Here is a 25,340-nt window from a genome sequence, read left to right as displayed (position 1 = left end):
CGTTGACAGAGAAGATGCTAGCAGCTCTGGCTAGGCTGAATTTTGGGGCCCGGTTTGCACCTTCTGAAAGCCCCGAGGCTGAGGTCAGGCACAGGCAGTTACTTGTCCCCTCTGACTGCCACCAGCTCTCCCCTGGCAGGGGCTGTGGCCGCCCGTGGCTGTCACTGCCTCCCCGCAGGAGGTCGCAGCCCTCCTATCTGCTGGCTGCATACTCTGAGCACTTCCTAAATTGCTTTGGGCAAAATCAAGTGGATTATCTCAAGCCACTGATTAGACTATTGAAGATAATCCTGCTGGCTTTGGGGTTTGTCGTTTTCATTCCTGAGGTGAGTTAGGGAGGATGGGGGGGACTGCTGCGGGGAGCAAGGCTGCTGGCGGGGGCCTGCTCTGCAGCACAGCTGCAGGCAGGAGAGGCACCATGGATTTCCTAGTGGCTTGTTGAAGTCATTCATCAGAGGAGATCTTTCCTGCTGAGCTGCTGAGGCTTGCCAGGGGTTCTTCCAGGTCCACTGAGGTTTTTTTTGTTTGTTTGTTGTTTTAACGCCCTTACTCAATTTTTGTTGCCAGAACATTCACGTTTGGTCATGTTTTTCTGATTCTAAAGTAATCTGCCTCAGGTGTGGAGCTCCATCAAATAATCAATATAATATAACATCCGATTATCTTGAAAGAAGACTGGGCATGATTAGTGTATAAACCTTGGACGGCCACTTGGAAAAGATATAACCTGATACTGCAGAGAGCAGATTGATCTGGGGGATTACCTCTCAGCCCTGAATTGGTAAATAGCATAAATGGATCCATTGGCTAAGAGGAACTGCTGCGTGCCCTGAAACATCACAGCTTGCCTTCAGAGCAAACCAAAGCTGCAGCCTGCTCCCTGACGTGCCGTTTGGTTTCTGGCGTGGCTGCTTGCTTTGAGCCAGAAGGGTATGCCCCGTGGAAAGGGTCTGAAATCATTCGTGGGCCTTGGTAAAATGCAGATGTTAACAGCAAGAGTGTGAATGAGCAACCTCTCTCTCTCTCTTTTTATTAAGACTTTTGCATTCTTTTCAAAGTGTTGACATAGTACACTATACCCTGGGGTGCTGCAAGTGTCGGAATATTTAGGATGTGTAAAAGAACATGATCATGCAGTAACATCTCTTCAGTCTGGGCAAACCTGAGTGCTTCACTTTTGTTCTTAAATTTAAACAAAATGAACTAAGATGCTAGTAAGCAAAAAGGAAACCCACCGGTGTATACTTACCTTTACTAAAATTACCCTCCTCTAAACAGTGGAAAAAATAAATGAGTACTTTGTGATGATTAACCTGAAGCTGAAGCATGCCTCTAGATTAGATAGTGTCATATTTAATTAGAGTTCTTGGTTACGTTGCTGTAGTCCCTGTCTGTCTGTCTCTGAGGCCAGAAATGCCTTTTTGTGACCGTGCAGGGCTGGGCGCTGAGACACCTGACGTGCAGCTAGGCTCCAGGTGCTGCCATGAGGTACGTCTCTGCACTGGAAAAAGGATTTTAACAGGCAGCGAAGTGTGTGTCAGGCAAGCGTGTGTGTGTGTTAAATAAAGCAGTCTCCGCTGGGTTTAAAATGAAATGTTTCCATTTCTTTTTAAGCCTGCTTTTCTAAAACTCATTTAAAGAGACTCAGTAACATCTGCCATCAGTGCCATCCTTATGTTTGGGCTCTAGCCCTGCGAGCACAAAGCCCACGGCATTTGTGCCAGTCGCTGGGTCGGGGTGCAGGGTTAGTGTTCGAGACGAGCATTTGGGCAGCAGCAGAGCCCGTAACCGTGCGACAAGGCCAGCAACTTCTTCGAGCTGTTTTTCAATGGCATTTTTCCTGATGGGCAAGTTAAGTAGGTCTTGTTTCCTCACGAAAAGAAAAACTAAGTTAAAGGAGAGAAATGCTCTCTGCAAATCACATCCTGTTTTTATCCTTCCATTAGCATGGATTTGGAGTTGCATCTGACCTGCTTCCCCTCCCCTCTTTATTGACACTGATATTAGAACTATGGGAAAACTTAGGCTGCTGGCAAAATGGGTGGAAAATCAAATGGTTAATGTTTTGCTTGAACTTTTTGTGGTTTCTCCTGAAATTCTTTGTCTGAAACAAAGGATGTTCTTTGTTCTTTTTCGGGGGGTTGTTTTTTTATTTGAAAAAATCTGCAGTGTCATTGTGGATCGCTGAAGTTTCTACAGAAATGGCATAAGATCTCCACATCTTTTTTTTTTTTTTTTTCCTTCTTTTAATACCTGACCAAGGAAGGACAGTTAGAAAAGATGCAAAAATATCACCTGATTTGACAATGAGAGATTGTTTGTTGGCAGATTCTTAAAATGCATTCAGAATCAAAATGTTAGTGATTTGGAAAAATCTTGAAATACAGTAATTTCACATGACCTCCCTCTTGGAAGCTTCTACGGTTTTGCATTCTTTGCTCCAGCACAATTCCCACTGAAGAAATGCTTTAAAAAATAAAGAAAGAAAATAAGAAAAAAAATCTTGTATTCTTTAAAAACCGTCATTCCTTGCTTCTTTGGCACCACATTAAGTTGTGTTTATCTAGCTTAATCTTATCCTGATTTATATGATCAGATTTAAGCTTTTATGGATTTGTCTGGAGTCTGGAGAAGATACGAGCTGAAGCACAAGGCAGTCACTGCCCCACGGAGCTGGCAGGCGGTGGCTGCCTGGGGACACGCTGTCCCCTGGCCATGCAGTGCTTGAAACGCTCCCGGCTCCTCCTTGCCACTTGCAGGCCTGCGGAGCAGCGGCGGGCACGGGGACAGGCTGGTGGCAGCAGCTGGGATGGGGGTGGCTGCAGCTTGGGGTGCAGCGAAACAGAGCAAAGCCCTGGGTGCCAGCAGTGGCAGGGCTGTGCGGGGGCTGCCCCCGTGCCTGGCACGCTCGGCGCCTGCACAGTGCTCAGAACAGGGCTTTGCAGCTCTAAGGGGCTCTCCAAGGCAGGAGGAAAGTGGTGGCTTGGCGGCGATGTGGGTGAAAGGACCTCCTAATCGCACCTTCTGCCCTTTCAGCCAGACTTGATTTTACCATGCCGCTAGCCTGTGCTGTTAAGTAGCTGCTAGTTATCACTCAGGCGGTATCCTTCTGTTATTTCAGAATTACTGAGATACTTAATTGGCTGTTCATTAACTGCCTTAGACAAAAATAAGATCTGATTAATCATCATTTCAGCAGACTGTAGCCTGTTCTGCAGGCTACTGAAATTAAGCAGTGAAGGGCTGGCTTCCTGCAGTGAGCTGTGACCTGCCCTGGCTGTGCAGCCCTCGCTGCCTGCCACTGACCCAGAGGGCTTGAGGTCCGTGGAAATCGGAGGGGTCACCACCCGGGGGGCGCGGATCCACGTGGTAATGGGGTGAGGACCACGGAGCACTGCCTGTGACACAAGGGAGATGGTGCCGGTGCTTGGCAGAGGGACGCGCCGTGAGAGCACGCACAGCCAGCCAGCATGAGATGTCTGTTGGCCGTCATTCCTAACCTTTGAGATCACTTCCTTTTTCTTACATTTTTTGTAAGCAATATCCATTATAACTGATCGAGATCACATTTCCAAGCTGATCGAGATCTTGAATCCATCACTGAAGACTATAGTTGTCTCTAAAGGAGTCCTATACGGTATGTTATTTCTTGTTTTACCTTACACGCGATCATTCAACAGGGAAGGTGGAACTGGCACCTTTGGTTTAGAATAAACTTGCTTATCCAATGGTCTAGAGTTTGAAGAAAGGAAAACTTCAGAAGCACCATGGGATCATTAAAATCCCACACAAGGTATTTGCAGGTGTTACAAAGCCAAGCCCCATAAAAAGCTGGTTCCTTACATGAAATCGCTTTGTGTTCTGGACAAGAGTTAAAGCTCCCCCAGAACTTCCCTGTTACCAGCCATCTTTGTGTCCTAGATCCTTCCTTTTCCAAGATCCCTGACTGTTGCTCCCCTTTAATCTCTCCTAAGGGCTCCTTCTCAGCCATTTGAAAACAGCTCTAGCTGCTCCCTCCCTCTGCCCAGGCTTGGCCAAGACCATGAATAGAAATCACCCATTTCTTTGGTGAGTCCTTGCCAAGTGGGGCTGGATGCCCCTTCAGCCTTCCTGGGTAATTTGATTTAGGAGTGTCTGAAACACTGACAGTATTGACATTGGGATTGCACGGAGATTGCATTCAAGAAAGTTGGGAAATAACACAACCATTGACTGCTTGTGCTTTGCCCTTTCCAAAGCCTAAAAATTGAGGAAAAAGCTACGCCGGGTCAGTGCTGGTTGTAAACCACGCAGGTTTTGGTGTGCTATGCTCAGCACCTGGTGGTGTGGTTGGGACTGGGTGAGTGGGAGTGATAGGGCTCAAAGACTGCCCTGTCTTCTCTGCACCATGCTGCTGTATGTGTGTTTGGCAGCTTCACAGCTGGTTTAACTCTTCCCAGGGCAGAATTTGGGAAGAGGAGGCATTTGCTTCTCCTCTGCAGTGCCCTCTGGAGCATCTCTTACGAGGAGAGGCTGAGAGAGCTGGGCCTGGTTAGCCTGGAGAAGAGAAGGCTGGGAAGGGATCTTATCGCTGTGTATTGGACTGGGTGGTCCCCCGGGGTCCCTTCCAACCTCAGCCACTCTGTGATTCTGTGATGGTGTCTGCAAATACAAAACAAAAGTAGACCGATGAAAATAGAAGAATCTTAACAGAATAATTAATAGGAAGAAGTTGTTATTGTGTGTGGAGAGCTTTCTTCTGTTAACAGAAGAAGCTGAGATGGTTTCTCACTTAGCTGATGGCAGCACTGGAGAGGAGTGGTTGGGATTCTTGCCGCACGCCCCATTTAATGTCTTCATTGCCAGAAGTTCTGGACCAGATGCCTGAGCATCACTGGGGCTCACTGGGCCTTGCCAAAGCTGTCCCTGTGGAGGGCCTCGTGTTGGCCCTGGGGACAGCGGTGCCCCCAGCACTGTGGTGGTGGCCCTGGGCAATGGGACCGGCTCCCTTCAACATGGGGCGCTGTGCGCCGCTGTGCACCAAGCACCCCAGGAAGGGGAGCCGTGGTCCTCAGCAGCTGGGTGCAGCCCGTCTCGGGATTTGCAATTTGGGAACGAGCTCTTTAATGGCCCCGTCCGTGTAGAGGAGGCAGCCCCGGTGCTGCCCCGGCCATACCTGGGTCAGGCGGTCGCAGGCAGAGCTTTGAAATGTGAGGCAGCTTCCTTAGGCATCGCGGGGGGTAAAAAGTGAATTAACCATATCATAGGCACATGGTACTTCCCTGCTCAGATTACACTACAAAATCTGGGCAGTTCCTAAGATAGAGCTGGAAAAGGGGATTTGGGAGTGTGAGCAGCACTTGGAGCAGAGCACAGCTGACATGGCTGGGAACAAAAGGTGATAGGAAAACTCACTGCATCGACAGTGCTGCACACCCACAGGTCAGCAGAAATCTTTCCTAACTGGACGTTTGTTGCAAATTTGTTGGGAGAAGCGTAAAATAACTTTGTCTGAGTGCTGGCTTTGCTTTGTGCCTTATTTTCTGCTAGTTGCAAAGATTTTATCTGGCTGTGTTTACTCTTTGATTTTGTACTCTGTTTTCCAGATTTACTTTCTAACTCTTCGTGATACTCTGAAACTTTTGCTAAATATCTTCGGCTTAATTCAAGTTAAAGACTTAAGTAGATAGAGGCGGGTTTGCTTTGTTAGGTAAGACTTCTAAAGCTGCGTCTGCTCTGCGTATGGACAAAGCTTTCTGCAGTACGGTTTTCTGCGAAACACTCCGTAGGCAACACATGTGTGCTAGTGCTGTTAGGCAGAACTGCACGGAGGTTTTTTTCACTTCTCATCAGAAGTGGGCTTCTTACAAAAGCAATTATTTTTAATGCCGCTCCTGGCCTTTTGACTGTGGATTCGGAGAGCATTTTACCTCACATACTGAAGCAAAAGTTAGGTTTGTTTTTGTTAATGCAAGTCAAGAAGTAGCAGTGATTCGGTGTGACAGGCTGAATGTGAGCCATATGAGCCGAGCTGCACAAGCATAAAGGATGATTGTGCTGCAAAATATCTCCAAGTAATTCTGATTTTGACACACTTACCACTTCTCAGGTTGCATTTCCCCCTCCCCACCGCTCCGGCCCTTCCCCCACCGCCAAGGACCTGATGGGATGCAAACGTATCTGCATTGTCTCTGGGAACTGTAACGCTTGGGCTGGAAGCGCGCTGCTTCTGCAACTTTTATTGTAGCAATGTGAGAGCTTCACAAAGAGATGGTAGTAATTGTATATGCTTACTTACGTAGTCTTAAGTAACGACTCCACAGACATAGCTCAAGCTTTAGACGCTAATTCGTACCGCTTTGAGCGTGTAAGGGTCGTCGGTTTCTGTTTCCCCAAGAAGTCCTGAAGCACGCTGCCATGCAGCGCTTTTTTGATTTAAGAAGTGCAACTTGTGCACTGGGACGGGGAAGCACAGCTCACACGCAGCTCCCGGCGCGTGTGACGAGAGTTGCATGTTAGGGAGGACTGCGTGTCCCCAGGCAGCCTGGAGCACTGGGCACGGTGCCACTCAGCCCCTCTCTTGGGCGGGGGATTTTGCACTGCCATTTTTTTCCAATTAAGCTCTATTGATTTCTTTTGCGTGCTCTATTTTTTTTGTTGTAGACTTCTATTTAATTGTGGTTTCCCTGTATGGATGGCAAAATAAGGCTGTTTTCATGTTAAATGATACATAGTCATAGTAGGATTTTATGTCCAACCCTTTTATTGATTAAACTTCTGCATGTCTTAGCATTTTGAAGTAGAAAGGAATAACAAGTAACAGTTCATTTCTGGCTAGGGTTTCTTACCAATAAGTGGAACGGGGTGTGCGTGTGTGTAAGTGCAACATATGCCATATTTTGTAGATGTTACAGTGATATTTTAATGGCTCTTAAACTTAAAGATTGGATTCTATTCTCTTAGGAAGTTTATCATGCAGATGCAACAGGCACAAACCAGGGTAAATGAGAACAGAATCTGTTTTTTCAGCTAATCTGTTCTAACCCATTGGACCAGTGCAACCTCCCTGAAGTCATTAGAAAGGATCCTGCTGACCCTGATGGAAGTGGGGATAAAGTCAAGCATTGGAATGGTCCTGGTTGTGACATGGTTTTGCTGCTTAATGTGATGTTTTTAAGGAAGCAAACCAAAAATAATACATTGGATACTATTTATAAGGCTAAATCCCAGCAAAATATGTCATCAGGTTCCAAATTATTCCTTGCTTCCATTTAACAATGAGCTATCCATTATATGGTCTTAATTTATGGAATGTTAAACAGTTTCTGGCGTTACTGTGCCCCTGCAGGAAGAACAGATGGTACTCTGAATGAATTTTGCTATGGGATAAAATGTTCCAGGTCTTCAAGGGATCGTATCCATCTGTAAGAAAGGAATAGCATTTGTGTAAAATAAACAGGGTATAGTCAAACAACTTGAAATCCTCTGCTGAAGGAAAAACAGTGTCTGTAGGCTGAAGTGGTAGTATGCATTGGAAGGTAACGTGGAAAGCTATTGCTTAACATTGTTTTAAAGGTGAACATTTACTTTACTTAAATATCCCAAAGGGAAAATCATATTTATGAGGATTTGGAAGGCACTGGTGAGTATATAACATGGTCAATATATACTGACAGCAGTCTCTGCATAAAAAGAACATGTTACATTTATGATCAGATAGATTGGCAATGTCTTCATTTTGTCTCCAGTTCTGCCTTATCTGATTTATAGAGCTTTGGCTCTCTGAGAATAGTGGGGAAGTGATGAAGACTCGAATCCTGACAGTCGTTATCCTATCAGTGTGTAATACAGCTATACTTACAGAACTCAGCAGAACATCTCCATCATGATCCACATCTTGCACCCCCCATAAAAGTTAGTCATACAGGTCAAACAGTGGATTGTGAGAACTGCCAGAAGTTGCACCAATTTCATTCTCCATTCTTCTAAATGACAGGATCTGCTGGGATGATGAACCTCCATCATTTTTCAGAGCTCTAGTGAGATTCTACGAGCTAACATTTTGGGGGAATGACTGCTTTCTCTTCACTGGCCGATGCATTTCGGTGGTCCAGGCCTGGTGAATGAATTTCACCTTCCCTTTATGTCTCTCTCTCAATTCTATAAGCTTTGGTCATATTCCTTGTAAAGTTTTCTTTCACGGATTGAAAAATCACAGGCTCTTCAGCTTTACCTCCCTGAAAATAAGGTAATTGTCTAAGGTCTTCATAAGGTGCGTAAAGACAAGCACACTTCCAGGGGGCAATCCATACATCCTACAATGGACTGTAAATAATACTGATTGCCCTCTGAAGTTTTACCCACCTCTTCACTGACTGTAGAAGCAGCTTCATCAGTTGAGGTAACTTCTAGAAAACTGAATTTAAACTAAAGCCTTGTTCTTCAGAGAATTTACATTCATGGACCCCTCTGTTCTTGTTCTTTGCACTCTGATTACCCAAGATCACTGTATCAGCAGCTTCCATTTAGAAATGATTCTGCAAAAGTTGTAGTACCCTTATAATGATTGGGTTCTGATGAAAATCCTCCCTCTCCCAACCTCCCAAATCAGTCAGGTGGTTGTGAACGTCTGACTGGGCTGCCAGAGTGTTTAAAATCATCCCGGGGAGAGGTGAGGTCGTGCCACAGGAAGGCTCTCTGCAGGTGCCTTTTTCTGCTGGATGGCTGCTTGTTACTGCGGGCTCCGAGGCTGTATTTGTGGCAGCACTAGCAGAGGAGTCTGAGGGAAGGCTGGACAGCTGGAATACCTCTGCTCTCACTGTGAACAATATGTTGTAGTCTTAATCGCTTGTGTTTACTTTTTTTTTTTTCTTTTTATTTTTTTTTTTGTGATTTTTAGGATACTTTATTTTATCTTTTGCATATTCGTGACTTCGTCATCTTAATTTTTCTTGCCAGTCTTGTGCTGGACTGTGGAGAAGGGGGTGATTATCAGCTCATTCTTCATCTTTTGTGTTAATGGTTTCTTTCCCCATGCATAAATCATCTTAGAGTTGTAGATTTTCTTTAGCTGGAAAATAAAATAGCTTCCTCCCCTTACAGGAGAAACACTGACCAGAGTACATATATAAATTTTAATGTACCAAGAACAACACCACAGCAACAAAATATGTTGTCCAAGGGAAAGAAGTATTCTTGTTACTTAAATCCCAGAATCCTATACAAGAAGATGGAGATGGGTTACCCTTTCGTATACTTGAAAGGATCTGACCTTTTCTCATAAATGCTGGAGAAAGTCTGGTTTGTTCCTTCAAAGGATGTTTGTTCCATCAAAGTGATGAGACTTGTTTTATTCTGGGCAACAGTTAAAATAAAATTTCATTTTTGCTAAATATCTTAAAAAAAACATAGCATGTTTCCTACTAGAACAAACCCAAATTTTGCAGTATCAGCATTTCTGGATTGCCAAAATTTTTAGTTTTTATGTTCTCCCTTTATTTGCAGGTTATCATGGGCTTACTTGTATTCGTTGATCATCAATAACCTGAAATATTCTGGAGTATGGGTTGCACACTTACACAGCAAACCATACTAGCTTCCTCTGTTAACAGAAAATGTAATGTATAACTTACAAAGTAAACAAGACTTGCTCTTCTAATATCATTCTGGTTTGTAGGGTAAATATTGTACAGAACCACAAATCGTTATGACCACAAGAAGAACTGCATACGTGCATCTGAGAGCAAAAGCTGAGTAAATGTATTTAGATGCAGTGCAAACTGTTTGTCATCACTGCCTGTGTCAGTGTGAGATTCTGTACAGACTACCAAAAATAGACCCCAAAACAGTGCTCTTAGCTCCAGGAAATTATCCTCACGTGCCAGGGGAGTACAAGAAATACATGCCTTTATATGTTTCTGTGTATGTGTGTATGTTGAGCATGAAATAATACTAGATACTTTGCTTTCATGAGTTTCAGAGTACCAGTCAGTGCTTTCATTTCATTATCAGTCCTAAATAGCTTGAAATCCATTTGGTGTTGGTTACAAATGAGTTCGAATGAGGCTACCTCATCCAGAATGCTTCTCTAGGTTTTAGTCTTCAGTAAATGAGCTAGTATTACTGGCCTCAGCATCTCTTGGAGGGGAAGTAGGGCTCAAGGCAGTGTCCATCCAGATGCTCTCTGGCAGGTCTGTCTGTAAGACATGTTCCTGGTCAGCATCACGTTCAGTTCCTATAGCTGAGTGCTAGCTACAGCAGGTACAATAAAAGCTCTCAGGCAGCTGTGCGTGTGTTCTGGGTGCCTACAACCCTGGCTGCTTGTCACGTTGCCTTAAGGGCTCCCCATCCCTGGCGGAGCAAAGCTTTCCCTGCCCTCGTGCTGAGGCAGGGGAGTGCAGGACAGGTTGCTGCCCAAAAGCAGGAGTCGTGCAGCAACTCCCGGCTTCTTTTACACAACTCTTCAGTCTTGGAGAATCAGCGAAGAATAAACACAGGGTAGGAGATGGGAGGTATTGTGAGGGTAACTTCTATTAGTTACATCTGGCATTATTGTCGTCTCTGAATGGGGGGGCTCCAAGATGAAATAACAGAGCAGGCATCTTTTCACGTTTCAGTATCCAGCAAACTAAATTAATTCCATTATCTTTTATGGAAAGTTTGCACGGGAGCGGTTTTGATTGATGGATTACATCTGTGGCTGCTGACTGATTAGCAGCATGATAGATGTAGGCTTCATTTACAGGGATTTGCTTTCATTCATGAGGAAAAATTGAAGGTTTCTTTCAAGCACATTTTTTGCATTAAAACTTTTCAAAGTGCTCAACAAATGGTAGGCTTTGATTTCCGTTTGCTTAATGCCTGTGGTAATTAACATTTCCGCGAGAACATTTTAACCAAATGTTCTAGTTTTTTTTCTCCATTAAAATAATAATTTTTTTGCTCTAGCTACAGAATTTAATTGGTATATATAATGACTGATTTGGGATTTCTTTTGTCACCATATGAGAGGAATCTGTTCCTGTAGGACAGATCGTTGTTTCTTTTTCTGGACTTTCCGGGCGGCAGTGTGCCTCGTGCATCCAGTCCGCTCGGTACAGATGTGCTGTCTGCTGTCTGGTGTCTCGTGGCACAGGTGGAGAGAGGGCATGTATGTAAGTGCCAAAATAAACCCAAATTCGTCTTCATACCAAAAGATGTCTGGGCACATGCTCTACCAGGTTTGATAGCTGGACAGTTTTCAGTGGAAAGTTATAAGGCTAAATCCTTAACCCAGCCTGTCTTTGGGATTGATTGCTAAACTTTGTGTCCTTCTTCATGGCTTGTAGAAACCCACAGGACTGGGAAACCACAAAATGGGGCTGAGCAGAGGCAGGAAAAGGAGATGACTGTTTAGCGATACTGGTGCCAGTTTGTGTTGGGAGAATCGTCCACCCTTTTATCTTTTACATCTCCATTTCATCCTGTATCCATGGTCCTTGCGTGCTGGTCTGGGCACAGACTGGCCTCTGGCAGCAGAGGCCTGTGCAGCCTGTCCCGCAATGAAGCTCTTGGTTCATACCAGGCTAACTCCTGACAAGCCTTTGAGATAAAAGTGGTGGTTAGTGCAGGTGTTTCTTCTTGTGCTGCTGATTCTTGTCCCTTCTTTCTGACAGAAAGCCTCTCTGTTCAGATCAGAGCACAGCAAACTCATGGGATACTCACAGGAGTAATGCTTCCAAAATCTGAAAAGGATCACAGGCTACAGCGTGCCTGCGATGGGTAAATCTGAGCTAGCATTTCACCTGCTCCCTGTTCCAGCTCCCCCTCCCCAGCCTTTATTCAGAGGAATAGGGCAGGATAATGCCCTCTGTGTAAGGAACCAAGGCAGCAAGGACCTCGTGTGCTGCCTCCAAGTGTTACTTGGAAGCTGGAGCACAGGGGTGTGCTGAAGTTCACCTACTGGCATGCAAGTCTCAGCTAGGTGCGTTCCGCAGCTGGGGGAGCAGAAGATGTATTTTCTCAGCTGTGGAGCAGAGCATGGCTCATGAAAGGAGTTGGTTTGTTGCTACAGTTGGTTACTGAGAGTGTGTTTGCTCTCTTTAGGGACAGATTTGGATCCTGTTGAGTCATAAAGGAAAGGAGTTTGATCTCAGACCTTTCTGGGGGATTTCACTACAATGTGAAAAATCATTGTGCATTTTGAGGGGAAAATGGCACGAGTCACAGCCCACTCCTAGGGAAATCCTGATTGTAGACAGCAGCTATGAGTGTCATGGACTAAGAGCTACGTTGATGGAGTGCTGTATAACTATTGTGGAGAAAATGTGAACCAAAAATCGTAAGAAATTATAAAATGTTCACTGCACTGTGTTATTTTCACCACAGCAGGTAGAGTTCCACTATTAATCATGCCAACGTCAACGCCAAGACACGTTCATTGAAAAATTATTTACTACAAAATTAGTGTGTTGGCATTTTGTTGTGGCCATCATTTGGAATTAATTGGTGGACAGAAGCAACCCCCAAGTTACTCCGGAGAGTTTCAAGCCAAGGTCCTCAGCTCTGCGGCTGAAGTTCAGGCAGCAGAAGAGCTGCCACCCCAGCTGGTGAGCGGTTTTGCCTCACAGGTACACTGCGGAAAACAGTGTTGCAGTTCCCTTCACTCTTCCCTCAGTGAAAACAGTAATTAATTATTTCCAAAGTGGCACATGGCAGTGCGCAGGGCAGGAACTGCTGCTTGCGAAGCTGTCCTTTAAAAAGTAGGGGCTTTCTTATGCCTAATTTGTATCTTAGTGTGGGGGAAACTTTCATTTTCAACTGTTCCAGACAGGTGGCCTGAAATAGGTAGACAGTATCCAGATGTGCTTCTCTTTAATGCCCAGGTGATCCAACAAACACACTTCTCAGTGAGAGATCTCTTACTGACTCCGTCACTGCTTGGGGTTGTGAGGTGCAGAGTGCTGGCTGGACTCGTGTAGTGGAAGATGAAGAAAACAACCAGACTGAGAAAACAAATAAATGCAAAGCTTGAATCTGTTGCTTAAAGTTGTAAGTAGCATCATAGGCACTTCACCGAAGAAAGAAGAGATGGTGAGAGGGGACTGGGGAGTGACTGGAAACAAGCTGCTCAGATCTTGCACGCTGCTGTCCTTGAGACTTTTGTGCCTCAGTGAGAGGGAGATATGTGAGCTCTGGGAGGCAGTGGGAAGGGACAGAGGGCTGAATTATCCGGGAGGAAGTTAGGGAAAGACAGGGGAGAGAGAATTGTAACCCAGGACCTGAAAGGATGCTTTCTGAGGAGCGAGATTATGAGACCAAACACGGGCAGGTTCTGCTTTGGTTGCTTACGGTGTTCACCAAAAAGTACTGAATAATGGGGAGTACTATGGGAAGCAAGGATTTGTTTCTCCTGAGTGGGAAGGGAGGAGTGCAACTCTTAAGGCAAATGAGAACAATTTATTTCCTTCACTCCTCAGAGTATTTACAACATTCACCTGAGCCTGGAGCACTGAATCGGTGCCGGTGTCATCCGCTGAGGCACAGCCATGCTGGAGCTGTGCCGCCGCCTCCCCTGGGGCTGTCTCCACATGTGTGTGGCTGCTCGAGGTGCCGTGGGACCCAGGGACATGCTTTGCCTGCACGCTGCCAAAAGAGCTCTCTCTGTGCAAATTAGTTCATAACTTATGAGCTTTGACAAGTTTTTGTTGGCTGTGCCTTGGGAAATGTTTTTGAATGGCTGTCGCTGACTTTGCTTTTATCTTTTCCCAGATTTTTTTTGGCTGTTGTGAAAATAGCTGGATTAGTTAATTGTGTTTTGGAGGTGCATATACAGTCACCTAAAACTTGGTGATGTTAAAGATGTGTATATATATGTATATATTGCACTAAAATGAAATACTTAGGTTTCTGTTGCTGCAGAGCTGCGTGACCCTGGACTGGCTGCAAGTGCATGCTGAGCCTCCTGTCCATGGTTGCTGCATTTGCATCATCCTGAGGGAAGCCACATCTTCCCTGCTCTGGTAGTCTCAGGTCTCTTGCGCTTGTTCCAGCTGCTCCAGTCCCCGTCCACGCACAGCCCCTTTGCTGAGCCATCCATGACCAGCATGTCAGAGCTGGGATGGGGACCAGCACCTCCACGTGCATGGGGCGGGATGGCGTTCCTGTTCCCCTCCTTTCCCCCATGTGAGTCGTTTCTCCCTCGCTCCCTGCAGCTGCCATCCTCCCACTGAGTCACTTTGGATCTGCTGCAGTGGCGCCTCCCAATGACACAGAATTTCACTGCTCAGTGAGCCAAATACCTGCCCTGGTATTTTGTGCTGGGCTGGGATGAGGGGGAGCACTGACACACTACACCCAAGACACAACTCTCCCCTCCGCAGCTTTCTTTGCCCTGCCATTCACTTGGAACAAGGCTGCCTTTACTCCCCAGTTCTTCAAAAATGGATTAGGAAGCTGCACTTTCTGGAGGAACGTGTGCCAGAGCTGCCCGGTCACTGCAGCTAATGCGTGGCTACTTCGGCTGAAATGCCTTGGGTGATGCTTTCCCATTACTGCAGCGTGCCGGGTTCCTGTTCGGATTTGACGTGGGGAATGTCCTGGAGAGCACCGGGAGCATCTCTGTCTGGGGTACGTGTGTGGGGAAGGGAGGGCTTGTCGGAGCCGCTCTTGGGAAACCGCATGAGTTTTGATCTCTGCTGCTTGCTCCTGGTCTGTCCCGCTCTTGAGTTCTCTGTTGAATTAAGTAATGATCCTCCAGGCTCCCAAACGTCCATTTTTAAGTTTTTCCATGAAAAGGGGGTTTACGGTAACTGATTTCTTATTGAAAATAAAGCTGAGGGAAACTGCCTGCGAAAGCTATGACTTCTGAAAACTGGCTGATTTCGCCAAGAACTGGAGTGTTGACAACACTGAAGTGACTAAGCATCTTGTGCTTTACTTTCGATAAGAAAAGGCAGCTTATTGGATTTGGATTTGCACTGGGGTTTATCCTACCCCTCTTCTCCTTCCCCCCAGCCCAGGTGCCCCAAGTGAGAAGGCTGGCTTCAGCTCCTCTCAAGTTTCATTAATTAGCAGGCAGAAAGGTCTGGCTCTGCGCACTGCATATTGCATAAGAGCTGCAAAGGAAATCTCTCCCCTTTTCATTCATCCGTCTGGTGAATAGCACTTTAGTTACCTCTGCTAGCGAGATGGGCTGGGAGCAGCCAGCAGCAATCCCTTCCAGTGCTTGGTGAGATCACAAGTTTCCGGATTGAGAGGGTGTGAAAGGAAGAGCTAATCCACTGGCTGGCACAGCCGAGCCAGGAGTTACTGAGCTTAGGTTTTTTTTTATTTTTATTTTTTTTTTCTGTTTTTCATACAAGAACAGTGTCTCACAAATTTCCATTTTTCTCTTGCATTTAAAAGGGATTGTTTTAAAATTGATATTTCCTTCCGTCCCCTCCCTTCTTCCTCCCTTAGTCTCAGCTATGACCGCAGCCATTTAAGAGCTGCTGGCAGCTGCAGCAGACCAGAGAGGTCTGGCTGGGAGAGGTGCTAAAATACATAGACAGGCGAAATGCGTTAGCCCTGTTGTACAGTGTGCCTGTGCACATGCGCTTCAGCTTCCCACTGTGCTTTTTGGAATGCTTTGACTGATGTGATAGAGAAGAGATTCAGCATCACAGCCCAGGGCTGTGGTTGGTCCCTCAGGTTGCACCTGGGCCCTGGGAGCCAGTTCGGACTGGGTAGCACTGGGAGACCAGGAGGAATGGCATCTGCATGCTCTGGTGCTTTGTGCACTGGCGGTGAGTGCCACTGCTGCATTCCTCGTTTGCTGCCAGCTGTGCTAGTGCACGGGAAGGCTTCTTTCTTTATGCGTGTGAAAGCTGGATGTAGGTGAGTGGCCAAACAGCGTGGCCAGACCCCACAGCTCCGCCCTGCATGGGGCTCAGGAGGCACGGTGCAGCTGTCTGCCACCTTCTGCTTTCACATCAGGCTTGCATCTGGCCCTGCGCACTGTTCAGACGGAGATGGATATCAAAAGAGCTTTTCTGCTTTTACTGTTATAGCAAAGGGCAATTTAGTGAGGAATTGAGAAGAACAGTTCCACCAAAGCCTGTTTGCAAGGATCTACAACTGGTTAAATCACAAATACTTCTTCAAAGCTGGATGTCAGTGGGATCTCATGCAGTGGGCTGAATTTATTCTGTTTATTTTTATTTTTATTATTATTATTATTATTATTTTGCTTAGAAATGTCTGCCTCTCTTTCTTCACTGAACATTTCATAGAATGCTGCATTGATCCTGCAGAATCTCTTTCACACATGCACGCCTTCTGCAGTTCTGCCATCTCCGGGACAGCCTTCCCAAGGAAAGGTGATGTCCATGTGAAGTCTTTGAAGGAGAGCGCCTCTTGTCACCTTTCCTTACCTAGAATAAGCCTTCTGGTTTAGCATTGAAATGAAACCATCTGGAAGAAAGTTCCCAATAAAATACTCCTCATAATTTAAAGATGTTGCACATTTAAAATGTCTGGATGTTGTGTGGGAACACACTGGTTTCATCAGCATTTTCAAGTAATACTGAACTGTTTTAATCAAGTCAACATTCTTCATTTTGACTTTATGTTAAGACTTTGATTCAAGTAAATCACTTTCTGAGTATATTGTTTTGCAAAAATCTATGAATTTATAACTTTCTGTCCCCAGATTGAATCAAAGTAAGCATTTTGAAATCTTGCTTTGTTCTATTCACTTCCCTCCCTCAGGAGAGAGGAATTGGTGGTTACTGTTGTTAGCCTTTGATGCCCTGTCGCACAGATACTGGTTTCATCTGCAATGTGAAGCATTCTCATTTCCTTTTCCATGAAGACATGTGTCTATGCTTCATGTCTTACTTTTTTTTAAGCTGGTTTGCTATGAAGTGTATTTGTTTTGTCTGTCCTAGGAATCAGTTTTAAAGAAGGGACTGACGAGGAAGGAATGCCGTTGTGGTCTGACCATCCTCTGTAAGCTCAGTTTTACTTCTGTTGGCTTTGAGGAACTCAGTGCCATCCAGAACACTGGCCCTCAGTTGTGTGGGCATACATGCTTCCTCGGGGTGCTCTGTGTGGGGGGCTGCTTTAACAGGGGCCCAGGTGACCCCACTAAAGCCAACAGGGGTAGCACTTGAACCAAAGCAGAGCAGGATGCGCAGCCCAGCAGGTTAGGAAATTCCACGAAGGACACAAATCGAAGCGTGCTGGGTAACGAAGCAATGCATGAGGACTCAGGTGATGTTTGTGTTATCTTGCTGTAGAGCTCTGTAAAACCACTAACACAGACTTTGGGAAAACCTTTGTGTTAGGTGTGTGGGGTTTCACTTGTGACATCCCACCAACAGCAGCAGCAGAAGCCAGTGAAATTACTAAGAGTGGGTGGAGTACAGAGCTGGGAATAAAAAGACTAGCTTGTTGTTTAGATGAAGCCCTTTCTTATTGTCCCAGTTACATAAAGGGACATTGAAGAAAGCATTAAAATAGTTAACGGAAAGAAATGTCTGCATTAATATCTCCTGGTATTAAAACTCCTCTTATCCTCTAGAGATGGTGCATTTTTTCCCTCTTGGAACAGACACCTTCATTTCGCAGCTCTGGCTCTTGCTGCCATAACCAAGTAATTAGCTGCTCTCCCCAGAGCCCGCTCGCAGCAGCGGGACGGGCGCAGATCCAGAGGCAGTCCCACATCGCTGCGTGGGCCGGGCAGGGCACGCACGCTCCACTCGGAGCTTGTTCTCAGTGGGGCTCAGTGTCTGTGAGCTCCGCTCAGAGCTGCCTTTCTCTGTGCCTGGAGTTGGGAATCTTTCTTTGATATGCAAGTTGATGGGTTGGTGGCAGGGGGGAGCCATGGGTGTGGGGAGCAGATGGAGAAAGCAGAGGGAAAATGTGGTGCTTTAAAGGAATAAAAAGAGATACTTTTGTTGGGATCGTTACACCAGAAACAAGGAGCCTCTGGTGGAAGAAATTAAGCCTGAGGATAGGGAAAACTGTGGTGTTATCAACGGAAAAAGGGTTTATAAGGATTTGGGCCTTATCAGTTTGAGGTCAGTAGCATGAAAGCTGGATGTTCAGGGATGTGGAAACAATCAAACAAGAACGGATACAGGGGGCTGACCAAGGCAGCGAGCGTGACAAGGGGAGCAGGGACAGGGCTTGCTGCAGGACAGGGCCCTGAAATCCCCAGGCCTCCCTGTGGGCGAGGGGAAGGGAGCAAGGAGAAGAAGGGAGGAAAACTAGAGGCAACTGGGACAAGCACGCAAACCCTTGGGCAGAAAGGAGGTGGCGGTAACAATACTAGGGAGGGTGGTCAAGTAGTGTCCTCCAGGAAAACAGGCCTGTATTTGTGAGGTGCTAGGAAGAGCCCGGCTGCTCCCGGGTCCTGTGGTAAACCTGCAGCTGTGCTTGAAGTACTAGGCAGGCTGGTGTAACTATCAATGGCTCTGTGCTTCTCACCTCAGGACAGGCGGTGGTTTGGGGGCTTCTTGTTTGGAGTTCAAGTTTCTGCCTGAGAAGAGGGTGTTTGTTTTGGGAAGCCTGAATATACACACAGGACAGGCAAACACCGTCCACAGAGCATCCTGCTCCATTTACCTGAAGGACTGCTCTGTGCCAGGACAGCACTAGTTGGCTGAGAGCAGTTGTTGTTCGGATATGAAGTGAATGAGGTGCGTGTCCCTTACGTGAGGCAGTGCTGTGCCCTACCTTCATGCACACAGAGGCTGGCCAAGCTCGGGGCTACGATGCGCAAACCGCCCACATCGGTGTCCTGGGGCTGGGGGAGCCCGGGCAGCTGCCCCCAGCAGCACTCCGGCAAGCAGAGTTTGACCAAAGGACTTAATGTGCCGCAGCACTGCATCCATAAGGTACCACTGGGAGGGGATGGTGACAGCACGCCGCTCTGGGATCCTTACAGAAGGAGCTTATCTTTAATTGTCCTTCTGTTCATTATTCCCCAGCTACCGAGATGTAATTATTACAAACTTGGATTACCTGGAAAAGCTGCTGAAAGTAGGATAAATTATTAATTCCCAGGCTGGACTCTGAAGAATTAATTTCAGCACCACATATTGAAAAAATCTCCTTTGTACAGAATATCCTAGTTTGGGGAGCCGTTCTGAAAAAGTGAGATTCTTCCAAGCCATTAGCATACTTTCTGGTACTTTTATTTTTCATTCAGCCAGTATTCTTCAGCATACTGAACTCATATACTCAAATTAGTAGTAAAAAAACCCCAACACCCTGCATTTATAAGACTTGTATCTTTGTACAATGTACTGAAGTAATTCAAATTCCAGGACTGTGGAAATTCTTAGCACAGTTTGTCCGTATCTTATCAGAACAGGCACGCTTTTCCCACGGCCTGGCTGCTTTCCAGCAGTGCCTAAGCAGACTTGCTGGAAGCCCAGTTTGAATGGGAGAAGTAATCTTTCTGAATGGATTTTCTGGCAAGATTCCTGTTGCGTGTGTGGTTTATTGTTCTTGGTGATATGTCTACATTTAACCCCCTAGATAAAAGATGTAGGGTCTTTATTTGTATACTTTTAATGATGGGAGGGGTTCTGGAAAAATAATTGGGTCACAAATTCTATAAAATTCTATACACAAACTTTTTTTTTCCTGTTTTATCTACTTTTCCTTGTTATTTGTATAAGTTTTTGAGCATGCTTTTGATGTGAAGGACAACAGCTGATTTCCCTTAACTGTTAAACTTTTCTATGGTCAAAGGATTTAGTAATTAAAAAGCAAACAGTTTTCTTTTCCTCAGCACATTTTAATAATTTTTTATTATGCCAATTCATTTCATTTTTATATATTCTGTACCCAGTGTAGCAAATCTGTGTAAAGCAAAGTAGTACTTGTGCTGGGAGAAATAGAAGTGGTTGCCACTGGTGGCGTATCCTCAGTTGGTGTAAGTGTCTGTTGTGTATTTGCTGTAACTGCAGTGTGCTCAGCCGATCCCCCTGTGTGCTACAGGCCTGCCGTGGAGCTGAGCCAACTTCTGTGAGCTGAGGATCCGGCCTCTAATATGTATTACAGGATAGCTAATACAACGTTTAACCACACAGTAACCGCAATATACAAAGACGTTCTATTTTAGCACTGCTGGGGCAAGAAAAATAACTGTTAATGCTGAAGATTGAAGTGCAAACGATTGCTAAATGAAGGAAGGAGGCAGAAGAAAACTCTTCAGTTAACATATGTACAGACAAATTCTCAAGTCTCAAGGCTAAGTTTTGGGATGAAAGATCTTTAAGATTTGGGTCTTTGTAACTAAAACATGAAGATTAAATATCTTAAATTTGCATCTACAGAGGAGGAAGTAAGCATTTGTTTGTTATCTGCCAAAAAATCTCTTCTCTTTTTCTTGTAAGCTAGAAAGAATGATTTAATGAAAAGACATTGAAGTATAAAGACCTTCTTTTTATTTTAACATATATATATATTGTGAGCAGATTAAAAATAGAACAATAACAGCCTTTTTTTTCTTTTCTTTTTAAAAAGGGAGGGTGGGGGGGAGCATGCAACTCCAAGCTTTGTGCCTACAATGCTTGGAAGGCTTTATGATTAATTTCATACTTAGGTTTCCAGATGTTGGATTTCGTCCCAACTTTTAAAGACCTTTAATGTTTAACAGGATATGTACTGAATATAGTCTTTAACAGAGTTTTCTTTCATAACTCTAGGATCTATGAGAAAAGGTAACTTGGGAAAACACTGCAGATTCGGAGCTGAGTCTACAACCTTCTAGGAAGAAAACCAACAGCTCTTAAATGTGCAAGTTTGGACTGCAGCTGTATTTGTTTGGGAAGACTATGGGTAGGTACCAGGGCTGGCAGCTGAGCTGTTTGAACGCCATCCTTCTCGTGCTGCTGTGCAGCAGCATTTCCCACGCACAGAGGGACTGCACGGGCGCCGAGTGCCAACCCCTGGACAACTGCATCGAGGATGTGCTGGAGCCCGGCGAGTGCTGCGCCACGTGCCTGCAGCACGGCTGCACGTGCGAAGGGTACCAGTACTATGACTGCGTCAATGTGGGCTTTATCAACGGCAAAGTACCCGAAGGGCAGTCTTACTTCGTGGACTTTGGAAGCACCGAGTGTTCGTGCCCCAAGGGAGGAGGCAAGATCAGCTGTCAGTTCATGCTGTGCCCGGAGCTGCCTCCAAACTGCATTGACGCGGTGGTGCCAGCGGACGGGTGCCCTCAGTGTGGAAGAATAGGTTGCCTCCACGAGGGCCAGAAGTACGTAGCAGGGCACACCTTCCACATGCCCCCGTGCAAGGTTTGCCATTGCCCAAATGCTGGCGGTGAGCTGATGTGCTACCAGCTTCCAGACTGTAACACGTTCGCCTTAAACACTGCAAGTCCCATGGACACTGAAGACAACGAACCAGAGAGGCACTACGATGATCCATACAGCTACGACCAGGAGGCTCCAGAAGGAGACAACACCCAGGTGGAATCTCCAAAAAAATACAGGAGCTACTCTTCCCACCTTGAGCAAGAGAGCATCAGCCAAGAGCAAAGTGAGGATTATGACTACTTACCAGCCAGCATTGCTCCTTCAGTTTCAGCTCTGGCCGATACATATGCCGAGGAAACAACTGTACCACTCACCACACCAGCACCTAAGCTGCCCTCTGAATTTCGCAGTGCCACAGAAAGAATTGAGCGAAAGAGGGTGCCCCGCACCACTGCAGCATACCCCCAGCAAGTGACACATAAGGAAGCACCAGCAACCACCAGCGCTCCTCCAGAGCACACCACGGCCACCACTGAGACCCCTAAGCACCTGGGGGAGCCAGAGAGGAGACCCAAGGGGAAGCAAGCGGACAAAGAGAGGAATGAGCAAGAAAGAGCCCCACACTCTAAAATGAAAAAGCATGCCAGAAAAGAAGACCCAGGAAACAGTATTCATCTAGGCTTGAAAGAAGTGAATTTAACAGAGCCAAGTCCAGCAAAATCTTCCCATGAAACACAAGAAGGAAATGCTTTCCCCAAGGTAAAGTTCAGTGCCACAACCTCTCCCCCCGTTGCTCTAAAGGAAGATCGTAGTCAGTCATCCCAAAAGCAGTCACAGACGCTTTATCGTTACCATCCCGAGGAAGATGGGGACCCCAACTCTATTCACGCCAACCCTAGGTTACCAGAAGGTAAGAACTACTTCTAGTGTAGATGTCTACATAACATTTACACATAATAATGTTGGTTCATATTCATTTCTCTTTTATTCTTTCTGCTCCACATGGACAAGAAGTCAAGCAAATCTCCACTTACCTTTTTTCTCTTTCCAAAGATGGTTTGTGTTTCTTTTGACATAGTAGCTACTGTTTCACTGTTGCCTGCCTTGTTTTGATTTCACAGACTGTGGACTGTACTTTCTGGTGTTTTAACTTTATTTCAGGTGATGATTTGTTAAAATCTGACCTTTTCCTTCCATTGCTTGCTCTTCTTCATTTCCAATGTGATGTTAAAAAACATTTTACTGTATAGAAAAGGAATTGGATTTAATTAGTTATCGGCTTGGATCCTCCAGCTACCAGCTGAATGTAATCAGATTTGTAGCTTTTGTCTTTTACTGGGGGAAAGAGTGAAACAGTTGTGCTTCTAGGAGACAATGTGTATGCTACAAAAATATTTACAGCATTTGTTGCAATATTTATCCTATGGCTGAAAGACTGTCTAAGCTTGTTAGTGCAAGAATTTGATAGATACATTCAAACACAACTGTGGACCAGTAGGAAGAAAAAGGACTGCCTCTTGCTTTGTCTTTTTTGGGGGCTGGAAGTTTATGATGTTTATGATCAACTGTGGCAAGTGTATGTATTTCCTCTCTGCCTCTGGATTCTTCTTGACATCTGCAGGGAATGTTGATTATATGCTTTATGCAATGCTCATTACTGTAATGAATGCAAACTTCATCACTATAAATTAGCACATATACAGCTCGTATTTCCAATTCATTTTTCATCAAATCAAGAGTAATATCTCCTTTTTCAAGATGTAGCACAAAATGTTCTCATGAGAACTCAGACTGTGAGTAAAGAACTCAAACTATCAAGAATACTAATTGCTCTCTAGACAGGGATATTTCTTCCCATGTTGTCTAGGTAGCCATTATACATCTTAAGCTGCCTAGTCCATCTACTTGAGAAGTGTAAGGGAGATAGGAGGTGGGCAGACTTGGAGATGAAGAACCTAGAATGGTCCCCACAAACAGCATCCCCTGTTTACCAAATAAAAGATATACAGGGTCCACGAAAGAAGATGGTAGCCTCTTTCTTTGTCTTCTACTTGCAGTTGTGTTTTCATTGTAGATGTTGACTTCACAATCGTTGATAGCAGCTACATCTAACCCAGACCTTGATGACGTGACTTCACCAGAACCTTGCTCTAGAAATCAGTCCTACCTGAAGAACCTCACTGCATTACAGCAACATGCCAGGCAGCCTCACAGAAAGCAGGGTTTGAACCCAATGCCTTGAAATGAAAAAACATTAGCTGAGCACACATACCATCTAAAGGGATGTTGTTAGCAGATGCAGACTGTTGAAAGTGATTTGATGAATAGTTAATGTGCTCCAAGCCTTACCTCTGGGCTGCCTTCTTTTCACGGATACCCATTTTATTTCACATTTAGATACTTTCACTTTGTGAATGATGAACCTAGCAGGAGTCACTGGCTGATGATGCAAAGGGGGAAGTGAACTCATTCCAACCTTCAAGTTGGTGTAACCTGAATAAAATGATCTGTTTATAACACCTGTGCCTGTGCTAACGCAAATGGCAAAAAGCACCTGCTGAAATTGTGCACTGAGTTCAGCTGCAGTCAGTACTACCCAGCAGATTGTGCTTAAAGCTCTTTCCTTATTTTTGTTGCAGCCTAACACAGTATTTGAACTGAGCTGTGCATCAAGACTTTGTGTTATACTTAGGTCTGAGTTAGGACTAATGAAATTTAACCCCAATCTATTTAAAATCAAATTGCCTTTTTTTTTTTTTTTTTTTCCCCTCTCAAAAATGAGGGATTGGTGGAACATCCTTAAATTTTCAATAAGGGGGGTTTAAGAAAGCCTTTTTGGGGTGAAAGTGCTTGACTGCAGAGTTACCTGATACATTTTGTAGTCTCTTCAGGATGTTTTCAGTCTGTCATCCACAGGAACTTCTTGGCTGATAGAGGACTTGCTGGGGTCTAGAATAGGTCATGATTCCTGTTGGACACTGATAAAATATGATGGATGTCTTGTCAGGTGCAAATCATCTAGTCTAGGTAAGTGGGTTTGGAAACCATCAGATGTCATTTTTGCCTTAGTTTATATATATATATATATACACACACATATAAAGAATATTTTACAATATTTTTTAAATATAGTAATAAATAAATAAAAATAGCTCTTAGGGGCACAGCATGCTGTTTAGCTGTAGGTGGTGCAGCTCTAAGGGTGCTGGTGCTCTGCACCACTCCAGCCAGGTAGCTCCACCCTTCTCGAGGGAATAGCTGGTGGGAACAGGTCTGCCCAGGCATTGTAAGGGAACTGCAGGACCTTTCCTAAAACCGGGAGTCTCCCTTGACATGGCTAGCTCCAGCGCTCCTGCCTAGGGACTGCTGTGTTTTCACTTGTGTTGTTGTTGTTGTTTTAACTGATGTGGCTGTGACTCATGTGAGTAGATCCATATGTTTCACATAATAAAACACATACATCTTCCGTGTCTTTAGTGACTCCTGGGCTGGTGATAGAGGGTGAGCGAAGATATTAGTCAGACTTGAAAGAAAAATTAATTTTGCCTGCAGGTGTAGAATAAAAGCATAAATTTTATGTATGTATTGTAACTATGTAGTGGCATAATCTGCCAGAATTGCCAAATACATTAGTTTCTCATCTTTAAAACCCATGCAGCTGTATTGTTGTTTTCTACGAGGGCTGCCAGCCTCGCAACAAAGCTGTGCCACACCTCTGGGGGCCCTTGGGCATGTCCTTGTTCTCAGATGCTGCACGTTGTCAGCCTCAAGGTGGGTTTGGGTCCTGCCTAGCTATCTGGGGTGCAATGTGAGCTGTCCCCCATTGCTCCCAGCTCTGGGAGGGTGTTTAGGGCGCTGTGAATACAGTGTGACTGCAGAGGGCCTGCAGTGCACGGGGTGATGCAGGCAGCCTGGGGGGCTGGATGTGGCTGTGCCTGTCCAGCAGTGGCTGCCTTGGAGAGGAGGGCTTGCTTAGGGGACTGTTTGGGTTCTTTTTGCATGTAATTGTATTTTCCTGCTTTTCTCATCTGTCTGCATTTGGGGGGATTAACTTTATTTTAGGTTTTCATTCCTTCAAATTATCAATATTAAAATTTCATCTTAATTGGCTTCCCCCCCCCC

General features: G+C 45.3%; 1 protein-coding gene across 6 annotated transcripts in view; it reads left to right on the top strand.

Annotated features, from left to right (window-relative positions):
* The window catches only part of FBLN2 (fibulin 2), a 113,431-nt gene that overhangs the window by 13,591 nt on the left and 74,500 nt on the right, over positions 1-25,340 (top strand). For 3 of the 6 annotated variants that reach the window (XM_035337646.1, XM_035337644.1, XM_035337643.1), the window contains exon 2: positions 20,661-22,128. In XM_035337646.1, coding sequence (XP_035193537.1) covers positions 20,748-22,128 — 1,381 coding nt within the window. In that variant the 5' untranslated portion in view covers positions 20,661-20,747. Of the gene's footprint in view, positions 1-5,034; positions 5,047-5,267; positions 5,422-10,649; positions 10,652-20,660; positions 22,129-25,340 lie in introns of those variants that run through there. The other 3 variants (XM_035337647.1, XM_035337642.1, XM_035337645.1) reach the window with 2 other exon arrangements.

This window comes from Oxyura jamaicensis, chromosome 12 (assembly GCF_011077185.1).
Source record: "Oxyura jamaicensis isolate SHBP4307 breed ruddy duck chromosome 12, BPBGC_Ojam_1.0, whole genome shotgun sequence".
Taxonomy (NCBI): Eukaryota; Metazoa; Chordata; class Aves; order Anseriformes; family Anatidae; genus Oxyura; species Oxyura jamaicensis.
Note: the sequence above shows the minus strand (reverse complement) of the source record. Positions and strands in the feature narration are given on the sequence as shown.